At 43.9% G+C, this 27,968-nt stretch overlaps 1 protein-coding gene across 2 annotated transcripts; it reads right to left on the reverse strand.

Moving 5' to 3' along the window:
- Positions 1-27,902, reverse strand: LOC110487439 (dual specificity mitogen-activated protein kinase kinase 6). Of its 2 annotated transcripts, none has more exons than XM_090197431.1 (12): positions 27,790-27,902; positions 17,913-17,982; positions 16,623-16,671; positions 15,730-15,843; positions 14,478-14,597; positions 12,415-12,531; positions 11,890-11,941; positions 11,505-11,632; positions 7,328-7,405; positions 6,900-7,039; positions 4,517-4,562; positions 1-4,179 (listed from the first exon to the last, which is right to left on the reverse strand). In XM_090197431.1, the coding sequence occupies exons 1-12, from the start codon at positions 27,806-27,808 to the stop codon at positions 4,102-4,104; spliced, it is 1,011 nt and encodes a 336-aa protein (XP_090053557.1). In that variant the 5' UTR covers positions 27,809-27,902; the 3' UTR covers positions 1-4,101. The 2 variants fall into 2 exon arrangements, with proteins under 2 accessions (XP_090053557.1, XP_090053558.1); XM_090197432.1 differs by having other exon boundaries at positions 1,772-4,179; positions 17,913-18,007; positions 27,807-27,902.
- Positions 27,903-27,968: the final 66 nt, after the last annotated feature.

Genomic DNA, 27,968 nt, shown 5'->3' on the forward strand with positions numbered 1-27,968 from the left:
TTTTATTTAAGAATAAAGCCTTTATTTTGTCTTCCCACAGTTCAAGTTTGTCAGAACCACCCAATGACTTGGTGGCATGTAGAGTGAATGAAAGAGGTAGACCATCAGTTCCATCCACCCAGTCATCAGCCTGTACAGTTCCATCCACCCAGTCATCACCCTGTACAGATCCATCCACCCAGTCATCAGCCTGTACAGATCCATCCACCCAGTCAGCCTGTACAGATCCATCCACCCAGTCATCACCCTGTACAGTTCCATCCACCCAGTCAGCCTGTACAGATCCATCCACCCAGTCATCACCCTGTACAGATCCATCCACCCAGTCAGCCTGTACAGTTCCATCCACCCAGTCACCCTGTACAGATCCATCCACCCAGTCATCACCCTGTACAGTTCCATCCACCCAGTCAGCCTGTACAGTTCCATCCACTGTCATCAGCCTGTACAGTTCCATCCACTGTCATCAGCCTGTACAGTTCCATCCACTGTCATCAGCCTGTACAGATCCATCCACCCAGTCAGCCTGTACAGTTCCATCCACTGTCATCAGCCTGTACAGATCCATCCACCCAGTCAGCCTGTACAGTTCCATCCACCCAGTCAGCCTGTACAGTTCCATCCACCCAGTCAGCCTGTACAGTTCCATCCACCCAGTCATCACCCTGTACAGTTCCATCCACCCAGTCAGCCTGTACAGTTCCATCCACCCAGTCATCACCCTGTACAGTTCCATCCACCCAGTCAGCCTGTACAGATCCATCCACCCAGTCAGCCTGTACAGTTCCATCCACCCAGTCAGCCTGTACAGATCCATCCACCCAGTCAGCCTGTACAGTTCCATCCACCCAGTCACCCTGTACAGATCCATCCACCCAGTCATCACCCTGTACAGTTCCATCCACCCAGTCAGCCTGTACAGTTCCATCCACTGTCATCAGCCTGTACAGTTCCATCCACTGTCATCAGCCTGTACAGTTCCATCCACTATCATCAGCCTGTACAGATCCATCCACCCAGTCAGCCTGTACAGTTCCATCCACTGTCATCAGCCTGTACAGATCCATCCACCCAGTCTGCCTGTACAGTTCCATCCACCCAGTCAGCCTGTACAGTTCCATCCACCCAGTCAGCCTGTACAGTTCCATCCACCCAGTCATCACCCTGTACAGTTCCATCCACCCAGTCAGCCTGTACAGTTCCATCCACCCAGTCATCACCCTGTACAGTTCCATCCACCCAGTCAGCCTGTACAGTTCCATCCACCCAGTCAGCCTGTACAGTTCCATCCACCCAGTCATCACCCTGTACAGTTCCATCCACCCAGTCAGCCTGTACAGTTCCATCCACCCAGTCAGCCTGTACAGTTCCATCCACCCAGTCAGCCTGTACAGTTCCATCCACCCAGTCAGCCTGTACAGTTCCATCCACCCAGTCAGCCTGTACAGTTCCATCCACACTGTATTACTCCATCTTCTCAACACATAAGGAATCAGTGTGTTGTGAGGAGCCTCTGTACTATGTGGAATAGTCCCACTCCACTTCTAGATCCTTAAGCTTCACAAACTACAAAGTGACCCATAAAGAACTAACCATCAGTCGGATAGCCATGAACACATTGTGAATGGGCCCATCAAAAGGCCCATCAAGCTAGGTTCTAATGTGTTGTTCACTGCTCTAGTCTGCTTTACGGAACTAAAAAGTGGAACGGAACTATTCCGAGGACGACAGTGGTCCACTTCTAAGATGGCCGACAAGAAGAAAAAAAAGGTCAAATCACAGCAGCTCTTTATTTGCTTTCCCTTCTTTACTCACATATTATAAATACTCCTCATCCACCAACTTTGATAAGAAGCCCACTACAATGTAGGTCAGAGAGGCTGAGAGAAGACCGGGTAGGCTTACCAGTTACAGACCAGGGCTGCGTCTGAAATGGCACCCGGTTCCCTAGAAAGAAGAGACAGGAAATAGGGCATCCTTTTGGGCGCACCCTAAAAACACTAAGGGCAAGTGCCACCACCACCACTGGCGGTCACATGGCAGGATTCTCATAGTCCTGATGGAAGACCTGAGGGCCACTGCATAGCAGAGTCCAGAGGGTTGAGTTCCAGATCAACCCAGAGCCTCCCTACTCCCCAGGGCACTTCTAGAAAGTACGGAGTGGTAACTGTAACCAATATGGTGATTACTTCACCTTGTTATAGTGCTCATACCTCCAAATCGGTCTCAGACCTAGATGATTGTCTAGGGATTGGGTGGGGTCGATTTGGGATTCAAGCCTAGATGGCAGGTACCCATTCACAGCCTAGCATGATCTCACACATAAGTAGTCTTCCACCATAATGGGTTGCGTTCATTGGGGCATGCAGCGGGAAGCTTTTAACATTTTGCAACGTGGAACCGAACATTAGCGTTTCTTATTCGGACCAAGTCCAGGTAGTTCCTCACGGTTTGTTTTCTTCCGTTTGGTGCCTAATGAACACAACCCAGCGCTGGAGAGAGGTACAACATGGTGGGGAAATAAACATGGCCGCCTCCGCTGACTTAAAGCAGGGCATTGAAACCTGAGAGGTGGCTGCAGCAGATCAATCAAACAGATGATTACAGGAGGAGTCAGCAGGCTGCGTTTGTCTCTCTCACACACCGACTGCGTTAAAACCAACGAGAACACATCAAATCAGCCGCGTAGCACACGACTACACGTCCTCTCTGCCGCCACGTTGCCAACGTTACATTTAAAAAGAGAAAAAAAGTTGTCCAAAATAGTATTTACATCTTCAACACACATAAATGATGTTCCCTGACATACTGTCCGTGTAAGGCATGAGGCTCCGTAGACCTCTCTGTGCTTCAGGGACGAAACACCATACTGACATGCTCCTGTCCGCCACTCGGGAAAAGGAAATTGAGAAAAATTTTAAATTTAAAAAGTTAAAATGGGTCAAACAGCAGCCCCCAACCACATCTAGGAAACCAAGTGATAATAGTCACAATTAATAATGAAAAGACAGCTTTTAAAACGGCTCGGAGGGACTGGAAGATAAATACAGCAGTCTGGAGTTACATTATCATTCCCCCAATTACAAGTCCATGTACTATATGAGAATACACTGTTTATATACTCTTTACAGCACTCTTGGTGACAGAGCCGATGGTTAGGAAAGGGGCGGGGCAGAGGGGCGTATACAGATGGTTAGGAAGGGGCGGGGCAGAGGGGCATATACAGATGGTTAGGAAGAGGCGGGGCAGAGGGGCGTATACAGATGGTTAGGAAGGGGCGGGGCAGAGGGGCATATACAGATGGGTGAGGGGGTTGTATAATAGGGTCAGCATTGCATTCCCATGCCACCAAAGAGACCTAGGTAGGACTTGCAATTCCTTTTGTACAGGGCCCCCCAGTCACGCTTTCACCTTTGAACTTCCCTCTACAAAGAAACTTAGTGAGTCTGACCCCTCCAGAGCCTCCCAAAACCCTGCCCGACGACAGCAGCTGCCGTCCCATTACTGACCAATCACCAGAAGGCGAGACGAGAAATGTAGGTCACCTCTTCCCCTCATGATACCATTCAGAAAGAGTAAAGACACACCCTTAAATTCATATTTGATGAAAATATACAGTATTACAAACTGTATCAGGAAAAATAAAAATGCATAAATGAAAAATATATATCTTTTCAATTCATTATACAGAGATGTACACATTTCACCCAATTCTTTTTGGCTTTCTGTGTAATTCAGAGTGATGGACATACAGTATGTGTAAAGAGAGATTTTCTTCCTGCTGACAGACACTGTCCAATCAGAAAACTGGTACAGTGAGGAGTTTGAATCAGTTCAGTTTGTAGGAGTAGAGGGAGGGAAAAGGTTTGTTGGACCGTGGGCGAGTTGACCATCTCCAGTTTGGGTGGACACCATCAACATCTTGAGTTCATATTACAAGCGCTTTCCCACGTGGCCTCTGTGAGCTGTCGTCAGTCTTTGGGGAAAGAAAGTTGGAGTTGTGTGGCAGATCAATTCCAGTCAGCTTTCTGAAAGGCCTTGGATTGGTGGGTGGGTGGAGAAGTCCCGCCTACCTCCTACCCTGGTGGGTGGAGGGGCCTGTCAGTCTGCCAGGATGATCTTGACAAAGCTGGCTACGTCCGTCTCTTTGGAGTCATGCAGGGTGAAAAAGGGGTGTTGCTGTAAAAAAAATATATATGAGAAAACACCATGAGTCAACAATTCCTAAAAATAAACAGGAGTCCAACAGAAAGTACACATTTACACACAAGACTTAAACATATGTGGTGCACACAAGATTTAAATACAAGAATACATCATCATCATGGTTGGACTAAACACTTGGGTAAGCCTGTCCTCTTGTGGACACATAACAAAGAGGAAACAGAGACAGGAAGTGAGCGTCTACAAAGATACTGTGAATGAAGAGAGAAAAACAACAGCTACAATCCAACCACATTACACATATTCACCGGTCACCGATTTAAACAAATGCTGATGAGGATCTAAAACCAACCATTAGTTCTGTGTAGGCGGGTCTCTCGTTGGGTTTCTTTCTTAAGCTGCAGAGAGAAAACCAAAACAAACAACTGAGAAACATACCTCAATACTGGACACTTCTTAAAACATACCTTTAGTAAGAGTCCCCAACACATCGAAGCCTGTTTGGAGGACAACATTCTGATATCTGGGAAAACATTTCTAAAAATCCCAGGTTATCAGAAAGGAATCAGCAGGAAATCCAGAATCCTCCAACCTGGGAAAGTTGCCGTAATTGTGCAACTCTAAGTACACCAAAACTCATTTCCACCAGATAAGCTACAGCATGACATTTATAGAGTGGGCCAAGGCGGGACTAGGTCAGGACAACTGGGTCGTCCACAAAAATGGAGGTGGATTCATTTCCAGGTTGTCTTTTTCCCCCAGGTTGCATTCACACTGGGCAGATAAACAGATCTGATCATGTCTGGAGAAGGTTTAAATGCTTTCATTTAACCAGGAAGTCCCACAATCAGTCTCACCAACCACATATGTTGTAGCAGTCAGAGATGCACAGGCTGAAGGGGACCCAGGCCTGGACCCACAGGGAGGGGACAGCAGGACAGTGCCCAGGCCTGGACCCACAGGGAGGGGACAGCAGGACAGTGCCCAGGCCTGGACCCACAGGGAGGGGACAGCAGGACAGTGCCCAGGCCTGGACCCACAAGGAGGGGACAGCAGGACAGTGCCCAGGCCTGGACCCACAGGGAGGGGACAGCAGGGCAGTGCCCAGGCCTGGACCCACAGGGAGGGGACAGCAGGACAGTGCCCAGGCCTGGACCCACAGGGAGGGGACAGCAGGACAGTGCCCAGGCCTGGACCCACAGGGAGGGGACAGCAGGACAGTGCCCAGGCCTGGACCCACAGGGAGGGGACAGCAGGACAGTGCCCAGGCCTGGACCCACAGGGAGGGGACAGCAGGACAGTGCCCAGGCCTGGACCCACAGGGAGGGGACAGCAGGGCAGTGCCCAGGCCTGGACCCACAGGGAGGGGACAGCAGGGCAGTGCCCAGGCCTGGACCCACAGGGAGGGGACAGCAGGGCAGTGCCCAGGCCTGGACCCACAGGGAGGGGACAGCAGGACAGTGCCCAGGCCTGGACCCACAGGGAGGGGACAGCAGGACAGTGCCCAGGCCTGGACCCACAGGGAGGGGACAGCAGGACAGTGCCCAGGCCTGGACCCACAGGGAGGGGACAGCAGGACAGTGCCACCTGGTGGTGTTTGGTTCAACTGCCTCATCAGTAAGGCCAGATAGGCAGCATCCCAAATAACACCCTATTCCCTATACAGTGCCCTACTTTTGACCAGGACTTTAAACCCTACTCCTATAGGTCCTGGTCAAAGGTAGTGCACTAAATAGTAGGGATGGGTGGTTTACATTTTACATTTTTTTTTTTTTTAACTGTTCGAGTTACTCGCAGGATTTTTTTCAGAGAACTCAGAATGGAGAATATATCTATTTTTTGTTACTTTTAGAACACACAGACAAATATGTGTGCGTATATCTATTCAGTCAATAAAACAATTGCCATTTAAGATTCATTTTTTGAAAGCATAATATCAACTGGTTATATTATATGGTGAAACAGAATCTTGTAAAAGGCAGTAACCTCAGCAGGGGCGCTTGCATGTAGAACTCTGTGGCTTTGCAATGGCATAGCCTGGTTCTGTTCATTTCCTGAGCACTCACAGTCAAGACACCTATTTTAGAGCAAAAAACATGATCTAATATAACAAGAAAACACAACCGATTCTTTTTCCAAATGAAAAAAAGGGTTGCCAGTGTGAAGTGATGTGCATCAGGAACTGTTATTCTCAAACAGGGCTCGGTTTGGAACGGGGCTCGGTTTGGAACGGGGCTCGGTTTGGAACGGGGCTCGGTTTGGAACGGGGCTCGGTGTGGAACGGGGCTCGGTGTGGAACGGGGCTGGGTGTGGAACGGGGCTCGGTTTGGAACGGGGCTCGGTTTGGAACGGGGCTCGGTTTGGAACGGGGCTCGGTTTGAAACGGGGCTCGGTTTGGAACGGGGCTCGGTTTGGAACGGGGCTCGGTTTGGAACGGGGCTCAGTTTGGAACGGGGCTCGGTTTGAACACTGCTCACACTGATGAATTACAGCCACAACATCAGTTTGGTTTAGTATGATTAGGCTTAATCATTCTTATGAAAATACACTAGTCTTTTTCAAACTAATGTTTCTGTATATTTTCAGCGTGGAAACATTCCACCAAATAGTTTTACAGTATTTGGGGAGAAAAAAGGTGACCCCTGGTTAAAAAAATGAGTTCTGATTTCCTTCCTTACTAAACAGAAGATGGTACCATTTGGAATGCAGACAGGGAGAGAGAGAGATGGGCTCACCACTGGGAGCTGAAGTCCACAAACTCAGGGGAGAAGCGGTCCGAGGGCAGCTGTGGAGAGGGCTCATCCACTACCTGCTTCAGCTGCTGGAAGGGTGTACCCCACGAGTCATAGGGGAACTTCAGAATGGCCAGCTCAATCTGGGGCAGAGGACCAGACAGAGGTTTGTTATCCCACAGAGGGAGGCAGTCAGGAGCTCATCTGTCAACTATGGAGACTGGTATTTACCGTCACAAAGAAACATGGGACAATACAGTAGAATCATCACTCAGACCAGGGTTGTATTCATTAGGACACACCGTTACAAACTAATGGTGCAACAGAAAACAAATCACATAAATTCAGGTAGCCCCTCTCCGTTTCAGTCCCATTTTCTTGTTTGGTGCCTAATGAACATGACCCTGACTCACCATTGTGCTGTGACTCACCATTGTGATTCCTAGACTCCAGATGTCTGACTTAACGCTGTAGCCTTTCTGGTTGAGGTCGGGGTTTATCCGTTCCGGCTGAAACCGAGGGAATGAAAACACTATCAACACCATTACACAATGACACCAACGCCATCACATAGAATAGGAATACCACTGTAACATATAACAAGGATAAGAATACCACTGTAACATATAACAACGACATCATATAGGATAAGAATACCACTGTAACATATAACAAGGATAAGAATACCACTGTAACATATAACAACGACATCATATAGGATAAGAATACCATTGTAACATATAACAACGACATCATATAGGATAAGAATACCACTGTAACATATAACAATGACATCATATAGGATAAGAATACCACTGTAACATATAACAAGGATAAGAATACCACTGTAACATATAACAACGACATCATATAGGATAAGAATACCATTGTAACATATAACAACGACATCATATAGGATAAGAATACCATTGTAACATATAACAACGACATCATATAGGATAAGAATACCACTGTAACATATAACAAGGATAAGAATACCACTGTAACATATAACAACGACATCATATAGGATAAGAATACCACTGTAACATATAACAACGACATCATATAGGATAAGAATACCATTGTAACATATAACAACGACATCATATAGGATAAGAATACCACTGTAACATATAACAAGGATAAGAATACCACTGTAACATATAACAAGAACATCATATAGGATAAGAATACCACTGTAACATATAACAACGACATCATATAGGATAAGAATACCATTGTAACATATAACAACGACATCATATAGGATAAGAATACCACTGTAACATATAACAACGACATCATATAGGATAAGAATACCATTGTAACATATAACAAGGATAAGAATACCACTGTAACATATAACAAGGATAAGAATACCACTGTAACATATAACAAGGATAAGAATACCACTGTAACATATAACAACGACATCATATAGGATAAGAATACCATTGTAACATATAACAAGGATAAGAATACCACTGTAACATATAACAAGGATAAGAATACCACTGTAACATATAACAACGACATCATATAGGATAAGAATACCACTGTAACATATAACAAGGATAAGAATACCACTGTAACATATAACAACGACATCATATAGGATAAGAATACCACTGTAACATATAACAACGACATCATATAGGATAAGAATACCATTGTAACATATAACAACGACATCATATAGGATAAGAATACCATTGTAACATATAACAAGGATAAGAATACCATTGTAACATATAACAACGACATCATATAGGATAAGAATACCATTGTAACATATAACAAGGATAAGAATACCACTGTAACATATAACAAGGATAAGAATACCACTGTAACATATAACAACGACATCATATAGGATAAGAATACCACTGTAACATATAACAACGACATCATATAGGATAAGAATACCATTGTAACATATAACAAGGATAAGAATACCACTGTAACATATAACAAGGATAAGAATACCACTGTAACATATAACAAGAACATCATATAGGATAAGAATACCACTGTAACATATAACAACGACATCATATAGGATAAGAATACCATTGTAACATATAACAAGGATAAGAATACCACTGTAACATATAACAAGGATAAGAATACCACTGTAACATATAACAAGGACATCATATAGGATAAGAATACCACTGTAACATATAACAACGACATCAACACAACAAGCACCAGTCCTATTTCATTCAGGCAGTGCGCTCCCAACCACAACTAGACCAGGGTCGTGTTAAGTATGTGTTGTGTTATACGTTTTCCATGCGATGCCTACTGAACGTGGCCCAGACGGTGTCAGAGCCACCTCTCCTCTCCTCCCCAGTCCTCCTCACTATCGCTGTTCAACTGCCTCTTCAACACTCTCCTTGTCTTTCTGTTTAGTTTCTCTCTGGCATCAGTGGTTTCTTTCATCAGGATTATTCAGAAATTAAAACAAAATACATCATCTACACAGAGGTGATGGTCACGTTTAGTATCTCAGGAACCACATCAATATGATGTAGCAATCTCCTGAGAGGCACAGCTTGACCACGAAAAATAACCTGCAATCTGGCCAACCAATGCCTGAAGAAGCCTGGCTGCAACCAGGGTCGTGTTCAGTCGGCACAAAATGGAAACGTAGGAGGTACCACGTTAACTTGTCCGATATGGAAGTTTCATTTGATTTCTTTACGTGTCAAACTTCTCTAAAACAGGGTTTCCTTTAGGAAAATGTGGAGCGGTACATTTGACCGGCAGCATTTTCATTTAAACAGACATTTGAGAAATGTGCTCATTCACGAAATGTAGACATTGGGTGTGTAATCTGATTAGGGAGTCCACCCACTGAAATCACGTTCAGATGATGGTTATTCATTTAAACAGAACATTTGAGAAATGTAGACATTGGGTGTGTAATCTGATTAGGGAGTCCACCCACTGAAATCACGTTCAGATGATGGTTATTCATTTAAACAGAACATTTGAGAAATGTAGACATTGGGTGTGTAATCTGATTAGGGAGTCCACCCACTGAAATCACGTTCAGATGATGGTTATTCATTTAAACAGAACATTTGAGAAATGTAGACATTGGGTGTGTAATCTGATTAGGGAGTCCACCCACTGAAATCACGTTCAGATGATGGTTATTCATTTAAACAGAACATTTGAGAAATGTAGACATTGGGTGTGTAATCTGATTAGGGAGTCCACCCACTGAAATCACGTTCAGATGATGGTTATTCATTTAAACAGAACATTTGAGAAATGTAGACATTGGGTGTGTAATCTGATTAGGGAGTCCACCCACTGAAATCACGTTCAGATGATGGTTATTCATTTTAACAGAACATGCCAGTCCAGGATGCAACGGTGTGCGTCCTTATAACCAAATTCTGATAAACAATTTGAAGATGTTAGAATGACTGTCACATGTCCTTCTCCTCAGCCAACTTCAGCAACATCACTCGCCTATATCAATCTAGTACCCCCCCATAGCAGAAAAGTTGACCTCTTCTATTGGTAGGCTTCTGGGACAGTTGTGGGGCGAAGGATTCCAAATTCATACAACCAGTAGGCCTTGGCTACATTAAAATAAAATAACGAGGCTGATGCAACAGAGCAGAACGTTAACTTAAAATGTCAATAAACCATAATTTCTTCACATTATCAGCACAACAATGAGCACAAGGCAGTAGGTTATACGCGGATGTTTATTCCATAATGCAATTAGCATGAAAACACGGTTGTCAAAAATCACACACAATTTAGACAGAGGGGAGAACTAACGATGCAACAACTAGCACGGGTTGCTAACATGACTAGGATTGTGCCTTTGGCTGCTGGACAATGAAAGAAAAGTTGAATATGCTACTGGTTTCAATGGCATATGGAAGTAAAATAATTGCCACCACGTTTCTATGGTGAGATTTTACTTTGAAGGAAGGTAAGACATGTCTCCTAACATGAAGTAAAACATTCAGGTTTCAAACAATTACATGTAAGTATGTTGTTTTCAAAATGTTACTGCCTCCAGCTCATTAACAAAGTGGTGTGTGACGCACTGTTGCCTACACATACCGTTGCATATATATATATAAAAAATGGGAAACACAATTTACCACAAGTGGACTCCAATCAAGTTGTAGAAACCTCTCAAGGATGATCAATGGAAACAGGATGCACCTGAGCTCAATTTCGAGTCTCATAGCAAAGGGTCTGGAAGCTTATGCAAGTAAGGTATTTCTATTTGTAATACATTTGCAAATATTTCTGCAAAAACTTGTTTTCGATTTGTCATTATAAAAATAAATGAATGGAATCCATTTTTAAATCAGGTCTGAATACTGTACTGAATGCACTGTAAGCATGACCGGTCAAATGCTTTTCCGTCGACTGGTATTTCCATCAATCAACGGGCTAAAACACATTATTCTGCAATAGGAGTTTTTATTTTGTCCCTCGGCAGCTACATTTTTTTGGCTTTTCATTTTTTTTTTTTACAAAAGCCGTCTATTACCGGCTGACAGAAACCCTGTTGCCTACTGAACATGGCCGAGAAGGTGTCAGAGCGCACCCATTCCTACTCACCGCCATGTAGGGCTTGCAGCCGGCGTCCATGGTCTTGGCCACAGAGTCCACCAGGTGGCCGCTGATGCCGAAGTCACACATCTTCACCTGGCCCTGTGTGTTGATCAGCACGTTGGACGGCTTCACATCTGCACAAAGTTATAAAACACATTTAAATCATCAGGAATAGTTTAGTCCCTCCAAGCGTGGCGGAGAGCAAATAATAAGTAATAATAATAATAATAATACAAATCAAATAAAGGGCCATTTCAGATCAACATGAGTAAAGGAGGTGATCGAGTGATGAGTAACCGTGCCCAAGACATGAAGACTTGTGTTAGCTTGGGGAGCTGTGTTTGCCTTGGCTTTAGCTCGGCAGGCTAACGAAAGCGTATCCTTCATTTACCTCGGTGTATCACTGACAGTTTGTTATGCAGATGCTCCAAAGCCTTGACGATCTGGAGAGAGAGAAGCAGTTACACACACACACTGCATTTTAATGACATCACTCCGGATAACCCGAGGGAACTGTGTGCCTGTTCCTTATACAGCATCACAACAAGCTGCTGTGGACACTTCTTAAAGATGACCATATAAATCATATCAATAGGAGAGTGGACTTCAGCATTATGCATGTCTTTCTGTTCTGTTCTCTCTCTCTCTGGCATCAGTGGTTTCTTTCATCAGGATTATTCAGAAATTAAAACAAAATACATCATAGCTACGTTATACTGTAGCTATAAGCATTATTCAGTTACCCTGCAGGGTGGTGCTCATTAGGCACCAAACAGGCACCAAACAGAATGAAAAACAGAATGAAAAACTAAAACAGGGAGGGACTATCTGGACCAATAAGAAACTCATTTGTTTTCCATTGCAAATCATTTTTAAATGATCTCCATTGATGAACACGACCAAGGTGTCCACTCACCGCTACAGTGATCTTCCCCAGGATGTCTTCAGGGATGGTCATGCCTTTATCGATCACCTGCTTGTAGAACTTATCCAGAGACGTGTCCATCAGCTCCATGCAGATCCACACGTCTCCCTGGCAACGCAGAGACAACACCTATTACTGTACAACTACCTCTTTAAAATACTCAGCCTGTTTGTTTTCTCTCTCTGGCATCAGTGGTTTCTTTCATCGGGATTATTCAGAAATTACAACAAAATACATCATCTGCACAGAGGTGAGTGTGACACACACAACAACACACAAAGAAAAACAAATAGGTCCTTCCATGACTAATACAGAGGAGACTACTTTTAATCCTAGTTTGAAAACCCAACTGAATTGAAAATGTATTTGAGGGAAGAAAGAAGTGGCCAAGTGAAAGCCAGCCTAGCCACAGGCTTCCACCATGATGTCGTTTTCACAGGTTAGTTTTTTACATTTATGTTGAGGTTGCACTTTTAGCACGTAGGGCGCACTGACTGGTGTCATCTCGTTAGTCAGCACGTGTTACACCTGTGCTGGTCCCCCCCCATCTCGTTAGTCAGCACATGTTACAACTGTGCTGGTCCCCCCCCATCTCGTTAGTCAACACGTGTTACACCTGTGCTGGTCCCCCCCCCCCATCTCGTTAGTTAGCACGTGTTACACCTGTGCTGGTTCCCCCCCACCTCGTTAGTCAGCACGTGTTACACCTGGGCTGGTTTCCCCCCCCCATCTCGTTAGTCAGCACGTGTTACACCTGGGCTGGTTTCCCCCCCATCTCGTTAGTCAGCACGTGTTACACCTGGGCTGGTTTCCCCCCCCCTCTCGTTAGTCAGCACGTGTTACACCTGTGCTGGTTCCCCCCCCATCTCGTTAGTCAGCACGTGTTACACCTGTGCTGGTCTCCCCCCATCTCGTTAGTCAGCACATGTTACAACTGTGCTGGTCCCCCCCCATCTCGTTAGTCAGCACGTGTTACACCTGTGCTGGTCCCCCCCCCATCTCGTTAGTCAGCACGTGTTATACCTGTGTTGGTTCCCCCCCATCTCGTTAGTCAGCACGTGTTATACCTGTGTTGGTTCCCCCCCATCTCATTAGTCAGCACGTGTTACACCTGTGCTGGTTCCCCCCATCTCGTTAGTCAGCACGTGTTACACCTGTGCTGGTCCCCCCCATCTCGTTAGTCAGCACGTGTTACACCTGTGCTGGTTCCCCCCATCTCGTTAGTCAGCACGTGTTACACCTGTGCTGGTTCCCCCCCCATCTCGTTAGTCAGCACGTGTTACACCTGTGCTGGTCTCCCCCCATCTCGTTAGTCAGCACGTGTTACACCTGGGCTGGTTTCCCCCCCATCTCGTTAGTCAGCATGTGTTACACCTGTGCTGGTCTCCCCCCATCTCGTTAGTCAGCACGTGTTACACCTGTGCTGGTTCCCATCTCGTTAGTCAGCACGTGTTACACCTGTGCTGGTCTCCCCCCATCTCGTTAGTCAGCACGTGTTATACCTGTGCTGGTCCCCCCCCCATCTCGTTAGTCAGCAAGTGTTACACCTGTGCCGGTTCCCATCTCGACACCTTCAGAACCCCTCCTAAAACCCACCCGTTTCCTTTTGGTTGTTCTCAGTGACTCTTAGTTTCCCTTTCGGTTTGAGTGACAATTGTTGGTTTCCTTGCTGGGGAAAGTAACAACCTGTTAAGTCTTTTCCAACCAGTTGATGAAGGGAATGATAAAAGGACAGGTTTTCCTTATTACCAATTCAAATGAAGTCCAGATAACTCCATCTTAATTTGACGGTGTGGCTGTTTACACAAGTAACCCAATTCAGAAATTTAGCCAATAAATGGGCAAAATACAATAATTGGGCTGCCTGTGTAAACCCAGTTTGTGCTACAGATGTGGTGCTGAGTGACAGTGTCCAGGCAAACCCAGGCTGTGCTACAGATGTGGTGCTGAGTGACAGTGTCCAGGCAAACCCAGGCTGTGCTACAGATGTGGTGCTGAGTGACAGTGTCCAGGCAAACCCAGGCTGTGCTACAGATGTGGTGCTGAGAGCTGACCTCTCTGAAGAGAGCGCCGTAGAAGGTGACCGTGAAGAAGCAGTCCACGGTCCTCATGGAGATGTCCAGGTCCATCAGCAGTCTCTTCTGCTCCAGGGTGTTCACTGTGGCCCGGATCCTCTGGGGGGGCAGTCACAGAAATACAATCACTAGAAGGAACAAAGCCCTTTGGCTCAGACCAAGGCAATTTGAATGGAAGACTCACAGGAACACTAACTATCTCTTCCATAATGTATCTATTTTATTTTTGTGTGTAAATTACATATAGTTCAGGGGCATTCTTGTTAAAGATGATGACTTCCCGGTGAAAATAAACTTTACATTTGGTATGACATCTGCATACGACACCATAACCTCATCTATTACTGTTAAACGACCTGTTTTTCTCTCTCTGGCATCAGTGGTTTCTTTCATCAGGATTATTCAGAAATTAAAACAAAATACATCATCTGCACAGAGGTCATTCATTGTCCCGTTTGGCTTGACAATAAAAACATATTTAACCTTTATTTACCTAGGCAAGTCAGTTAAGAACAAATTCTTATTTACAATGATGGCCTACCCCAGCCAAACCCTAACCTGGATAAAGCTGGGCCAATTGTGCGCCGCCCTATGGGAGTCCCAATCACGGCCGGTTGTGATAAAGCCTGGAATCGAACCAGGGTCTGTAGTGACGCCTCTAGCACTGCAAATGCAGTGCCTTAGACCGCTGTGCCACTCGGGAGCCCAAAATGACCATAGGAGTTGTCAAAACAGCACAGGTCTGTGTTGGTCAGGAGTGTTGATGTTGAGATAGAGCTGTGTGGCTCGTCTTTAAAAAGTGACACGCACACTTATCTAATCAACATCTCAGATATGTAAATAGAAAATGTCTGTTTTGACTTTTGAAAACATCTAATAAACATCTCTGATAAAGTGCCGTTGGAAAGATCTCAGATCCGTAGACTCTTTATACATTTTGTTACGTTACAGCCTTATTCTAAAATGGATTCAGTAATTCAGAAATAATGAATGAATGAAATACCTTATTCACATCAAGGGGTCTGAATACTTTCCGAATGCAATGTACAGAAATCTAAAATGTCTGTTTCAGTAGAAGGCAACATTTTGAAACATTCAGATACACATATGCTATGTAGAACAAACACACCTCTGACATAAGGAATCGTGTTGTCTCTATTCATGGCATTTCTATCTGCAACGTTCCATAACATTGGCTCATTAAACATGCACCCTGGAGCACTCCACCCACCTTGACGGCCATGATAAGCCCACTGGGCACATGTCTCATCTTGTCCACCACGCCGTACGCTCCTCTACCCAGCTCCCCAATCTGCTCCAAGTCATCTGCCTTCATAACAAAGTTCTGGCCAGAGGGAGAAACACAGTGGAGAGAGACAAGAGGTCTATCAGCCAATCACATCACGTTCAACCAATACATGTAAAAGAGAAAACCCCAGAGTCGTGTTCATTAGGCCCCATCGGAAAACAAAAATACATTTTTCTTACTGGACCCAGGTGGTTTAGTTTGGGATTTCTGAGTCAGGTAATGACATCACCATTTTGACACCAAAACCCTATACTTATCGTTGACTACAGTACAACTCTCTTCAACACTCTCCCTGTCTTTCTGTTTAGTTTCTCTCTGGCATCAGTGGTTTCTTTCATCAGGATTATTCAGAAATTAAAACAAAATACATCATCTGCACAGAGGTGATCGTCACGTTTGTCTGAGATGCACAGCGTGAGAAAAGTCTATCAGTCACATCAAAGTCAACCAGTAAAGGCATTAGAGAAGACGCTACGGTCGTGTTCATTAGGACATGCAACAGAAGACATTTTCAAAAAGCTGAGCAACGAAAAACAAAAGTAAGTGCTTCTTATAGGACCAGTCCAGAGGTGTAAACATTAGTCCAAAGTTACAAAACATGGAGTTTCTATTGGACAAATTCAGGTCCGGCCCCATTCCGGTTAAGAAACGTTTTCCCACAGAATCGGCGTAATGAATACACCCCAAGCAGCCCCTCCCTGTTTCAGTCCGTTTTCGTCCGTTTGGTGTCTAATGAACATGACCCAAGTAAAACCACAAAAGGTGATAGAAAGTGAAGTACTACAGTCTGAGCACAACGTCCCTCCCTTCCCTACCTTTTCTCCAATGGTAACACAGGCTTTGGAATCCAGATCTCGAGGGGGGCTGAGGAGAGAGGATAGGTTAGTGGGATTAATACCATGCATTCGTTTAAAGATGTGACATCGATATCAAACTTAACACAAAACAACTAATGCTCTTTCTTATTGAACATCCCACTGTATGACTGTACTTTGGCAAGATGCTATGTGAAACCTGGCTGGTAGAATTTAGGGTGTGAAAGAGGAGGTTCAGGTAATGACATCTGCATATGAAACCATAACCTCATCATCTATTACTGTACAGCTACCTCTTCAGCGCACTCTCCTTGTTTCTTTTGTTAGCTTCTCTCTGGCATCAGGGGTTTTCCTCGTCACCATTATTAAGAAATTAAAACACACACATCATCTGCACTGAGGTCCTCGTCACCATTATTAAGAAATTAAAACACACACATCACCTGCACTGAGGTCCTCGTCACCATTATTAAGAAATTAAAACACACATCATCTGCACTGAGGTCCTCGTCACCATTATTAAGAAATTAAAACACACATCACCTGCACTGAGGTCCTCGTCACCATTATTAAGAAATTAAAACACACATCATCTGCACTGAGGTCCTCGTCACCATTATTAAGAAATTAAAACACACATCACCTGCACTGAGGTCCTCTTCACCATTATTAAGAAATTAAAACAAACACATCACCTGCACTGAGGTCCTCGTCACCATTATTAAGAAATTAAAACACACACATCACCTGCACTGAGGTCCTCGTCACCATTATTAAGAAATTAAAACACACATCATCTGCACTGAGGTCCTCGTCACCATTATTAAGAAATTAAAACAAACACATCATCTGCACTGAGGTCCTCGTCACCATTATTAAGAAATTAAAACACACATCACCTGCACTGAGGTCCTTGTCACCATTATTAAGAAATTAAAACAAACACATCATCTGCACTGAGGTCCTCGTCACCATTATTAAGAAATTAAAACACACATCACCTGCACTGAGGTCCTCTTCACCATTATTAAGAAATTAAAACAAACACATCATCTGCACTGAGGTCCTCATCACGTTTGTGACAAACACACAGCAGGGGCTAATTTCCAGGGCATCTTTTTTGGAGTCGTGCTGCACAGATGATGAGCTCTCACAATATCCGGAGAAGTGTTTAGCCCACCATCTCAGAAACCACGTTAATATGATGTAGCGATCTTCTGAGATGCACAGCGCGACCACGAAAAAGACACCCTGGAATCCGGCCAACCATTGACAGAGAAGAAGCCTTACGCTGCGGCTGCAGGTGGGGGCTGATCAAAGACCTCTTTGGAGAGCTTGAGGCCTGGGTTCTTCTTCTTTCCTATGAGAGGAGAGGAAAGATCAGCCTAGTTCTTTAAGAAAACTTATCTATACAATGACCTGTCAATTCTTACTTTCAATAAAGCAGATCAGAGAAACCCCTAATTGAACCATGTGTTGTGAGAATGCTTGGTTCTGTTTTTGGTGTGGACTTCCGACTTGTACCGTAAGGTGTTAGTGACTGTACAGCTCCATTTGTTATCTACCCAGAGATTACTCAACAATAGAAAACAGGTGAACTCGCTCATAAAACGGAACGATGACACAGAGAGCGAGAAAGCAGAAACAGATTACCTCACTCATTTACCCTCAGTTTTGTCTAAACCTACTGTCATACAAGCAGCAATTTAACCACCTTGGTTTGTCCCAACCAAAGTCTCAACCATAATCAGAGGAATACTCACTGAACAGTGACTCATGTTAGCTCCTGCAGTAGGGCTGCTTCTGCCTACACAATGGAGACCAGAGACCTCTCCCTGTGTGAAATGCACACTACAGTGCATTCATAAACACTGTTCACAAGCAACAAGTGGGGACTTCTCATCCAGGCTAGGGCAATGGGGCCATGCTGGTGTAAAACAACAACCCCAACTGAAGGAACGTGGGATTCAGACGAGGACTGTGCCTCTATAGTCTAAACATGGACCCTTTCCTCCTCTCCTGATGGGCACGACATTGGATGAGTGGGAGTGATGCAGCAGAAAGATATTTAGGATCTGCTCTCATCCGGGGCCTGAGGCAGGTTGATTTCTGCCAGCTATTGGCAGGTACATTTGCAGAGGTCCTGTTAAATGCAGAATTCTGTGTTTTCACACAGACAAAAAAGGAAAACGCAAAAGAAAAATCTTGCTACGTTTTGTAAAATGCTGGTTTAAATGCTTTTTTTTGGTGCCTAGACTAATTTTGTGCTTCAGTTGCACTTCACGCAGATGAATACATGAAACAGGCATTCTATCAGCAGACAGCACTCTGAACTGACTCTCTGTTTTACTTTTCTCTGGTAAAATGCACGATTAGCTTCCAGCAAAACATCCGGAAATGTAGCTAGCGACATTCTTTCTATGATAAACACTAGAAATTTGATGGCCATGTATCGTTTTTGCTAAAAAAATTATAATAACACAAAAATATATATAGCTAGCTTTTTCATTGTAAGCTCATTTACTTGTGTGGCTGATTGCCAAATAGAGTTGCACTTCTATTGTCATCTGATGAATGAAGCTGTTTTCTGCCGAATGTGTTGCACTAATGTATTTTCTGTGAAGGTAAACTATATTTTATGCCCCTGATCACTACTGAAGCAAAATAATAATATATATATGACTTTCAAAATAAAATGCAGGTGAAATGGTTTAAAAAAGCCAGATTTGATAGTCTGCGTTTTGAAAATGCAGCTTTATATTGTTTCCAAAGCCCCTTATACCACCCACCACTGCGTCCTGTATGCTCTAGTCGGCTGGCCCTCGCTACATATTCGTCGCCAGACCCACTGGCTCCAGGTCATCTATAAGTCGATGCTAGGTAAAGCTCCGCCTTATCTCAGCTCACTGGTCGCGATAACAACATCCACCCGTAGCACGCACTCCAGCAAGTACATCTCACTGGTCATCCCCAAAGCCAACACCTACTTTGGCCGCCTTTCCTTCCAGTTCTCTGCTGCCAATGACTGGAACTAATTGCAAAAAAATAAAACAAAAATATCTGAAGCGGGAGACATATTTCCCTCACTAACGTTAAACATCAGCTATCTGAGCAGCTAACCGATCGCTGCAGCCGTACATAGTCCATCTGTAAATAGCCCACCCTAATCTACCTCCCTCATCCACATACTGTTTTTATTCACTTTTCTGCTCTTTTGCACATCAGTATTTCTACTTGCACATCACCATCTGCTCATCTATCACTCCAGTGTTACATTTGCTAAATTGTAATTCCTTTGCACACTGTATATAGACTCTCTTGAGTTATTTGACTGTATGCTTGTTTATTCCATGTGTAACTCTGTTGTTTGTGTCGCACTGCTTTGCTTTATCTTGGCCAGGTCACACAGTTGTAAATGAGAACTTGTTCTCAACTAGCCTACCTAATTAAATGTGGGGCGGCAGGGTAGCCTAGTGGTTAGAGCGTTGGACTAGTAACCGGAAGGTTGCCTGAACAGGCCGTTAACCCACTGTTCCTAGGCCGTCATTGAAAATAAGAATTTGTTCTTAACCGACTTGCCTAGTTAAATAAAGGTTATATAGAGATGTTGGAACATTGTTGCAGGGACTTGCCTCCATTCAGCCAAAAGTTCATTAGTGAGGTTGGACATTTTCCACTTCACAATAACAGTACTTACAGTTGACCGAGGCAGCTCTAACAGGGCAGAAATCTGACAAACTGACTGGCATCCTATGACAGTGGCAACTTGCTGACCACATCAGATGTCGCGTGCGCGAGTGTCGCAAAATACATTTAGAAATCCATGTTATTCAATTATTGCGCCAAGGAGCGTCTGCATTGCCAAGGGCTAAAACAGAAGTAATTCCTATTTCTGACGCAGATTGCACTGCAAGTCCTGCCTCTCCCATTGGTTTATAGAAGCAGGTACCCACGTGCCATCTCCTCATTGTGGGTGATTGAAAGACTAAATGTTTTGCCGGTTGTCGTGGTAATACTATGAAAGTGTATATGCCAATCACCATATAAATTCAAAGATGAAAAAGCCTGGAAGGAGGAGAGATGACTAGAAACGATTCGGATGGCCGTTTTATGTAGAGGACCTTGTGCATTTCAGGTAAAATAACAACTCAATGTTTATATCCCTGGCCAAATTATCTAGCAACAGCAAGCTAGCTAAATAGGACAAATTAGCTAGCTTTTTGACCTGTCCCCAAATTAATGTCATTGGTTCAGAGTTTGTTTTAATATTTTAATCTGTGTGTTGTGATGGCGTTTGGTGTAGGGGGACAAAATAAATGTATGCACGATAGCAGGCGCGCAGCCGGTTTGGGTTCCGTGTAAGGCCATTTTACTGCCAACGTTTGTCTATGGAGATTGCATGGCTGTGTGCTCGATCTTATACACCTGTCAGCATGGGGTGTGGCTGAAAGAGACAGATCCACTCATTTGAAGTGTTTCCACATACCTTCGTATATAGTGTACATTGGCTCAGAAGTAACCAGACACTTAAACACCACTTGCTGTTTAAAGCTTCCAATGGCTCCCTGTACCACTAACAACTGGAAAAAGGGCTGCAGAGAGCATCAGAGACACCCTTCATAAACGCAAGGCAGTGCAGCGTTATGCAATGTTTCAAGTGAAGCATTTAGGTTGGGTGTGCTGTGTTGGCTGGGTAATACAGTGCAGCCTAATCGTGGGTGGATTCTCTGCAGTACATACACAGTACATGCAGTACATACACAGTACATACACAGTACATACACAGTACATACACAGTACATGCAGTACATACACAGTACATGCAGTACATACACAGTACATGCAGTACATACACAGTACATACACAGGAGGCTAAATGTTAGCAAATAACCTACATATCTGGAGGAAAGCAAGTTCGTATAGACTGGACTGGTAGCATCTCGTGCTCTCCTCAGATGAGCCACTGCAGACATCCAGCTTCCCAATAAGACGAGATTCATTGACTTCCCAGTGAAATACAGTGAGGGGAGATTCATTGACTTCCCAGTGAAACACAGTGAGGGGAGATTCATTGACTTCCCAGTGAAACACAGTGAGGGGAGATTCATTGACTTGTGCTATGCTCACATGCACCCAGCAGAGTAAAAATAGATGTTCATTTCCTCCGTCGAGCTAAAAAAAGAGCATTCAAAACCTTCTTAAAATGACCTAGAACAACAGTATAAAAACAGCCTTTGTCCCAACTGAAGTAGCATGGCCTTTTTCGCCTTCATTCACTTTCTCCAAAATATCGCTATTTTTAAAACCAGCCATAGAAAGCTGGTTGCAAATTTGGTTTAATATGTGTTCAGTCTTTTCTGGTGGATTAAACAAATATTGTTAAACTCAACAATAACAAAAAATAACGTTTTTGAAAAATATGTTTAAAAATGGTTTAATATTTGTAAATGATATAAATAGGACGGGTGGAATTGTTAACAAAAATATGGAAATGTCTGCTGTATTCAAAATTACAACCAACTGACTGCAGCATCACTGCAAAAATGGAGGCGGCAAGTGGAAACGGGAGGAGGTAAGGATTCACAAAACCACGCCGGATTCAAAACTGAGATTTTACAATTCAAATGTTATATATATATATATATATATATATATACACACATACACATATACACACACACACACACACACACACACACACACACAACCAGTCAAAAGTTGACACCTACACATTCCACACTTTATTTGTACTATTTTCTACATTGTAGAATAATAATGAAAACATCAAAACTATGAAATAACACACATGGAATCATATAGTAACAACAAAAAATGTGTTAAATATCAAATATATTTTGATTTGTTTGAGATTCTTCAAAGTAGTCACCCTTTGCGCACACTTGGCATTCTGTCAACCAGCTTCATGAGGTAGTCACCTGGAATTAATTTCAACACACAGGTGTGCCTTGATAAAAGTGAATGTGGAATTGCTTTCCTTCTTTATGCGTTTAAGCCAATCAGATGTGCTGCGACAAGGTAGGGGTGGTACACAGAAGATGGTATTTTACCAACTAGGGCTAAGTCCATACTATGACAAGAACAGGTCAAATAAGCACAGAGAAACAACAGTCGATCATTACTTTAAGACATGAAGGTCAGTCAATCCAGAACATTTCAAGAACTTCTAAAGTTTCTTCAAGTGCAGTCGCAAAAACCAAGCGCTATGATGAAGCTGGCTCTCATGAGGACAGGAAAGACAGACCCAGCGTTACCTCTGCTGCAGAGGATAAGTTCCTTAGAGTTAAACTGTACCTCAGATTGTAGCCCAAATAAATGCTTCACAGAGATCAAGTAACAGACACATCTCAACATCAACTGTTCAGAGACTGCATGAATCAGGCCTTCATGGTCGAATTGCTGCAAAGAAACCACTACTAAAGGACACCAACAAGAAGAGACTTGCTTGGGCCAAGAAACACGAGCAATGGACATTAGACCGGTGGAAACCAAAAATCTCAAATTTGGTTCCAACCGCCATGTCCTTGTGAGATGATCTCCGCATGTGTGGTTCCCACCGTGAAGCATGGAGGAGGTATGATAGTGTCACCAGCAAAGCACTGTCTGTGATTTATTTAGAATTCAAGGCACACTTAACCAGCATGGCTACCACAACAGGACAATGACCCAACACACCTCCAGGCTGTTTTTGTATTTATTTTTATTTCACCTTTATTTAACCAGGTAGGCTAGTTGAGAACACGTTCTCATTTACAACTGCGACCTGGCCAAGATAAAGCAAAGCAGTTCGACACAAACAACAACACAGAGTTACACATGGAAAAAACAAACATACAGTCAATAATACAATAGAGAAAGTCTAAATGCAGTGTGTGAAAATGAGGTAGGATAAGGGGGGTGACGCAATAAATAGGCCATAGTGGCGATATTATTCCAGTATGGCAAATTAAACACTGGGGTGATAGATGTGCAGAAGATGTGTGTGCAAGTAGCGGTACTGGGGTGCAGCAGAGAACTGGAAAGAAAGACGGCCAAAGGATGAATTGGCTTTGGGGGTGACCAGTGAAATATACCTGTTGGAGCGCGTGCTGCGGGTGGGTGGTGACCAGTGAGCCGAGATAAGGCGGATCTTTACCTAGCAACAACTTATAAATTACCTGGAGCCAGTGGGTTTGGCGACGTATATGAAATGAGGGCCAGCCAACGAGAGTATACAGGTCCCAGTGGTGGGTATATATGGGGCGTTGGTGACAAAACGGATGGCACTGTGATAGTGGTTTGCTGATGTCAAGGGTGTGAACAGAGTGCCCCATGAAGCCGGTGGGGTTATGGTATGGGCAGGCATAAGCTACAGTCAACGACACACAATTGCATTTTATCGATGGCAATTTGAATGTACAATACCGTGGTGAGATCCTGAGTCCCATTGTGAGGCCCATTTTTAAAATGTATCTGTAACCAACAGATGCTTATCTGTATTCCCAGTCATGTGAAATCCAAATGCAATTCAATTGACTGATTTCCTCACTGTAATTTAGTAAACTCAATGAAATTGTTGTTAATATATATTGTTTTTTATAAAAAAAATATATATGGGGGATTGGAAATGATGCAATTTCTAACAATTACATTGTTAGAAGCCACAATCTGCAATATTAAAGCTGATCCACAGCGCAACATTGTTTTAAGCATGGCAAGAAACTATTTCGTTTGGCTAAATACTGCCCTTAGCTCGTAATGCATAGCTAAAATGCATGGCAGAAACGGATCTTACGTGGCACTCTATTTCAGCTGAACTCCCTGACATACAGTATACCTTGAGTGTCTGAGGTCACATATTTGACTAGTAGACAGCTAGGCCCACATCAGGCCTCATTTCAATGAAGGAGCTATTAAAAATCCTACAACTCTAAGCATTTCAGGCATGGGACTATGCAGTATCCAACACTTTCTTTGTGGGAATGTCTGACGTCGACGAAACCAAGTTGGAAGTTCTCATGTTACAAATGGTAGCCCATATGGACGATGCTTACTGTGTTAACTTCCTCGGGGTGGGGGGGGGCGGGCAGGTGTGCACTCCCCTCTAGTGCCTGTATCCAGGCAAGAGAGGATGACTCCCAACCAAACAAGACATCCTTTCTGAATAGCTGTCACGTGATCCTTCGGGAAGCATGATGTCATTGGGCATAGCTCTCCTCCAGCTTTCTGAACCCCTGGTACATCCACCTAAACCCTAAACCCAGCCAAATAAGCTTACTGCACGACAACCCTTTGGTTATAGACAGTGGGCTTACACTCCACTATACGAGTTGCTTTGCCATCAGCATCGTGTCAATGTGACATTCTACCTGCTACACAGATAGTTTTGTAAAGCGTTGTAAAATAACCAGTGGTGTGTGTATAGTCAAGGCCATATGTAACCAAAATCAACTTGATTTTTCCATCCAAAATCAACTTCATTTTTCCATTCAATTCACAAGATGGAATGAATGTGCGCGTCAGCCATCGATTCTTGAGTTTGGACGCCGCCATCAGACATGACACAAGTCGAGCAATAGAGCAGATTTCCAAGGAAGCCTCCCCTCAACGGCCTGAACCATGCACAACAACAGCCTATAGGCGGTAAACTGAAATAATTGATGCTGACTAATCTAGCTACAGCCGTAGCTGTGGTGTGTGTCTCATGTTACAGGTGATTCACTACCTTCTAGAGGAAAATAACCCCACCCAGGCTTTAGTCACAGACAGGTGCACTGGTTTGAAGACTCCTGCACAAGGTATGCTATGTCTTCTGTGTAAAGATGAATACTCAGAATTCTTGGGCAGCCCATTGGATGACGGCGTGAATAGCTGGGTCACGAGCCACCATCAACCCGCTTAAACCGGCAACGATGAAGCTACCAAGTAACAGGTTATTTTTTCACCCTGGACAAGCAGCAGTGCTCAATCACTGTCAAGAGTTTCTGTGCATGTGCACGGGTTCACGTCACACTCCTAGAACGTGGTAGGTACGGGACCAAAACAGCAGAGACGTTTAGCCTTGTGCTTCACCGTTCTTAGTTGTTGTCGAAATCGGCCCGATATTGCTGCATGAAACTCATTTCCATCTCAAATGACTCAAGCAAACAGCAAAGTTATCTTAAAAAGAGAAAAAACATGAATAAAACAACACATCACAATGCCTGTCCCCTGTCTGACCCAAATAACTCTGGGGCATAAGTACATGTACTGATGTGTGGGTAACTCAGTAATGTGTGTAACTGTCAGTAGGACCTTTTTAGGGTTCTAATTGTTATTTAAGATGTGTAGTTCAGTCGTTGAGCTGTTCTTGTCTATTGACGTTCTGGGATTATGTCATGGTATTTTTTGTGGATCCCCAGGAAGAGTAGCTGCTGCTTTAGCAACAGCTAATGGGGGATACGAATAAAATACAAATGAGTTTACCTCTAAACCTAGTCCTGGACTACAACGCACTTTCCATGGAGATAAACCATCCCAGGATGGGACTGGCTGCCTGTCAGAATGCACACCGGTCAGACCGTGTTAACCCACTGTGCTAAAAGCCTAGCACTGTCTGTAAATCAGTCTGGATAAGAGCGTCTGCTAAATTACTAAAAGGTCAATGTAAAACAAAACAAAAACGGGGTGCTTGAAAATGTGTCACATTGCAGCTGACATTTCTTGTATGGGCAGGGCAAACACCATTGTAGAAGAGTGCATTATTTGTTGTAAAACCTCCTTAAGCAACAGCAACTTGAAATGAACAAACAAGCATTGCAAAGCACTTAAGCCAACTCCACCCAATACCTTAAACAAAGTGAAACTGGCTACAGCGGTCAAGAAAAGTCCAGACACAACGGAAAACCCAGGGCTCATCCTACACTTTTACTATAAGCAAACAGGCTGTTGCTGCTCCCGAAAGAAAGGTGAGCACCAATAACGTCAGCATAGCACAACAGTGAAGCAGCTGTACAACCACAGGTTGCAGAAGTCGCCTGAAGTACAAGTCAACACATGCATTCAGGTAGCTAGGCTATAGAGGGGCTGCCTGTGATAGCATAATAGTCAGTGAGCAGGCCTCTCACAATCCTGGTGGTAATGCCAGTAGGATTGTGTAGATCAGCACTTCCCAAATTGGTGCTGGGGACTTCAAGGGGTGCATGTTTTGTTGTTTGCCCTAGCACTACACAGCTGATTCAAATAATGAATGCTTGATAATCAGTTGATATTTTGAATCAGCTGTGTAACGGTTAGTGTTAAGGCAAAAACCAAAATGTGTACCCCTTGGGATCCCCAGGACAAGAGTTTTGGAAACGATGGTGTAGCATAATATCACATCATCAACAACATAATGTCCCCATGTGTGACGTAGGTGGGCCTTGATTTATTTTCCATCAGGTGTTTTTATTCAGCATTGCTTGTTGCTAGCTAACTACACATCACTTAGTGTCAGAGGGAGACCAACTGTATGATAGATCAGGCATTTGTAGAAAATGTGCGAGACAAATATAAGTGAACAACTATTGCAAGAATGCGTGAGAGACGACGCACACGGTAATATTAGACCAAGTAACGCTGTCGGAAAAATACATGACTCATGGTTTCCCATCAAAACGACAAGTCGCGAGGCATGGCATGCGTGCTCCCAATAAAATAACGCACGCGATATAGTTAACGTTACATCGATACCGGTGTGGCAAGCTACGCACTTTTCGTTTGGTCGAATAGACAATGCTATAGGTAACGTTAGCTCGGTAGGAAGGTAGCTAACGAACAAGCAACAGTTGCAACTTACAGCCCCAAGTAGCCTAACTAACGTTAGTAACGTTATCGCGTGTTCACAAATTGTTTAAATTTCCAGGAATTGACAGGAAACAACCAACCACGGGGAATCCGCATACATTTTATGGTTTCTAGCCAGGTTACAGAGAAATGCAATTAGGCACCACATTACAACTTGTACCGTAGCTAGCTGGAGTTAGCTAGCAACTTTGTACAAGGACAGACCCTAACGTTAAGCCGGAAACGAACTGATATTTTAAAACACGTCTAATGCAATGACGCAATACATAACCCTGACTTCCAGCAATGCATCTTTATCGGAAATTCAGTCTTGTTGCACGATTAACATTATTGTTAAAATTCTTACCTCCTTTCGAAAGAGACATTTCCCCCTTTGCTTTGATGAGGGGGAGGGGAAGCACAAAGACTTTTTTACTCCCTCCCTCCCTGCATCTACCCCGCTCAGAAGCTGCGGCTTGTCCTGCAACTACGATGCAAGTCTGTTTCAATCTTCATGCATGTTGCGTTAGTTTGTCTCCGTGTCGC

The sequence above is a fragment of the Oncorhynchus mykiss genome, chromosome 13, assembly GCF_057628025.1.
Source record: "Oncorhynchus mykiss isolate SJ-2025 chromosome 13, ASM5762802v1, whole genome shotgun sequence".
Classification (NCBI taxonomy): domain Eukaryota; kingdom Metazoa; phylum Chordata; class Actinopteri; order Salmoniformes; family Salmonidae; genus Oncorhynchus; species Oncorhynchus mykiss.

Bases quoted from the DNA above. Each gene is read 5' to 3' on its own strand.
- LOC110487439 (XM_090197431.1), bottom strand. The intron at 15,844-16,622 runs GTAGGGAAGGGA...CCCTCTGGCCAG, and splicing joins GTGTTACCATTGGAGAAAAG to AACTTTGTTATGAAGGCAGA. The intron at 7,406-11,504 runs GTGAGTAGGAAT...CCTCGGTTTCAG, and splicing joins GCTGCAAGCCCTACATGGCG to CCGGAACGGATAAACCCCGA.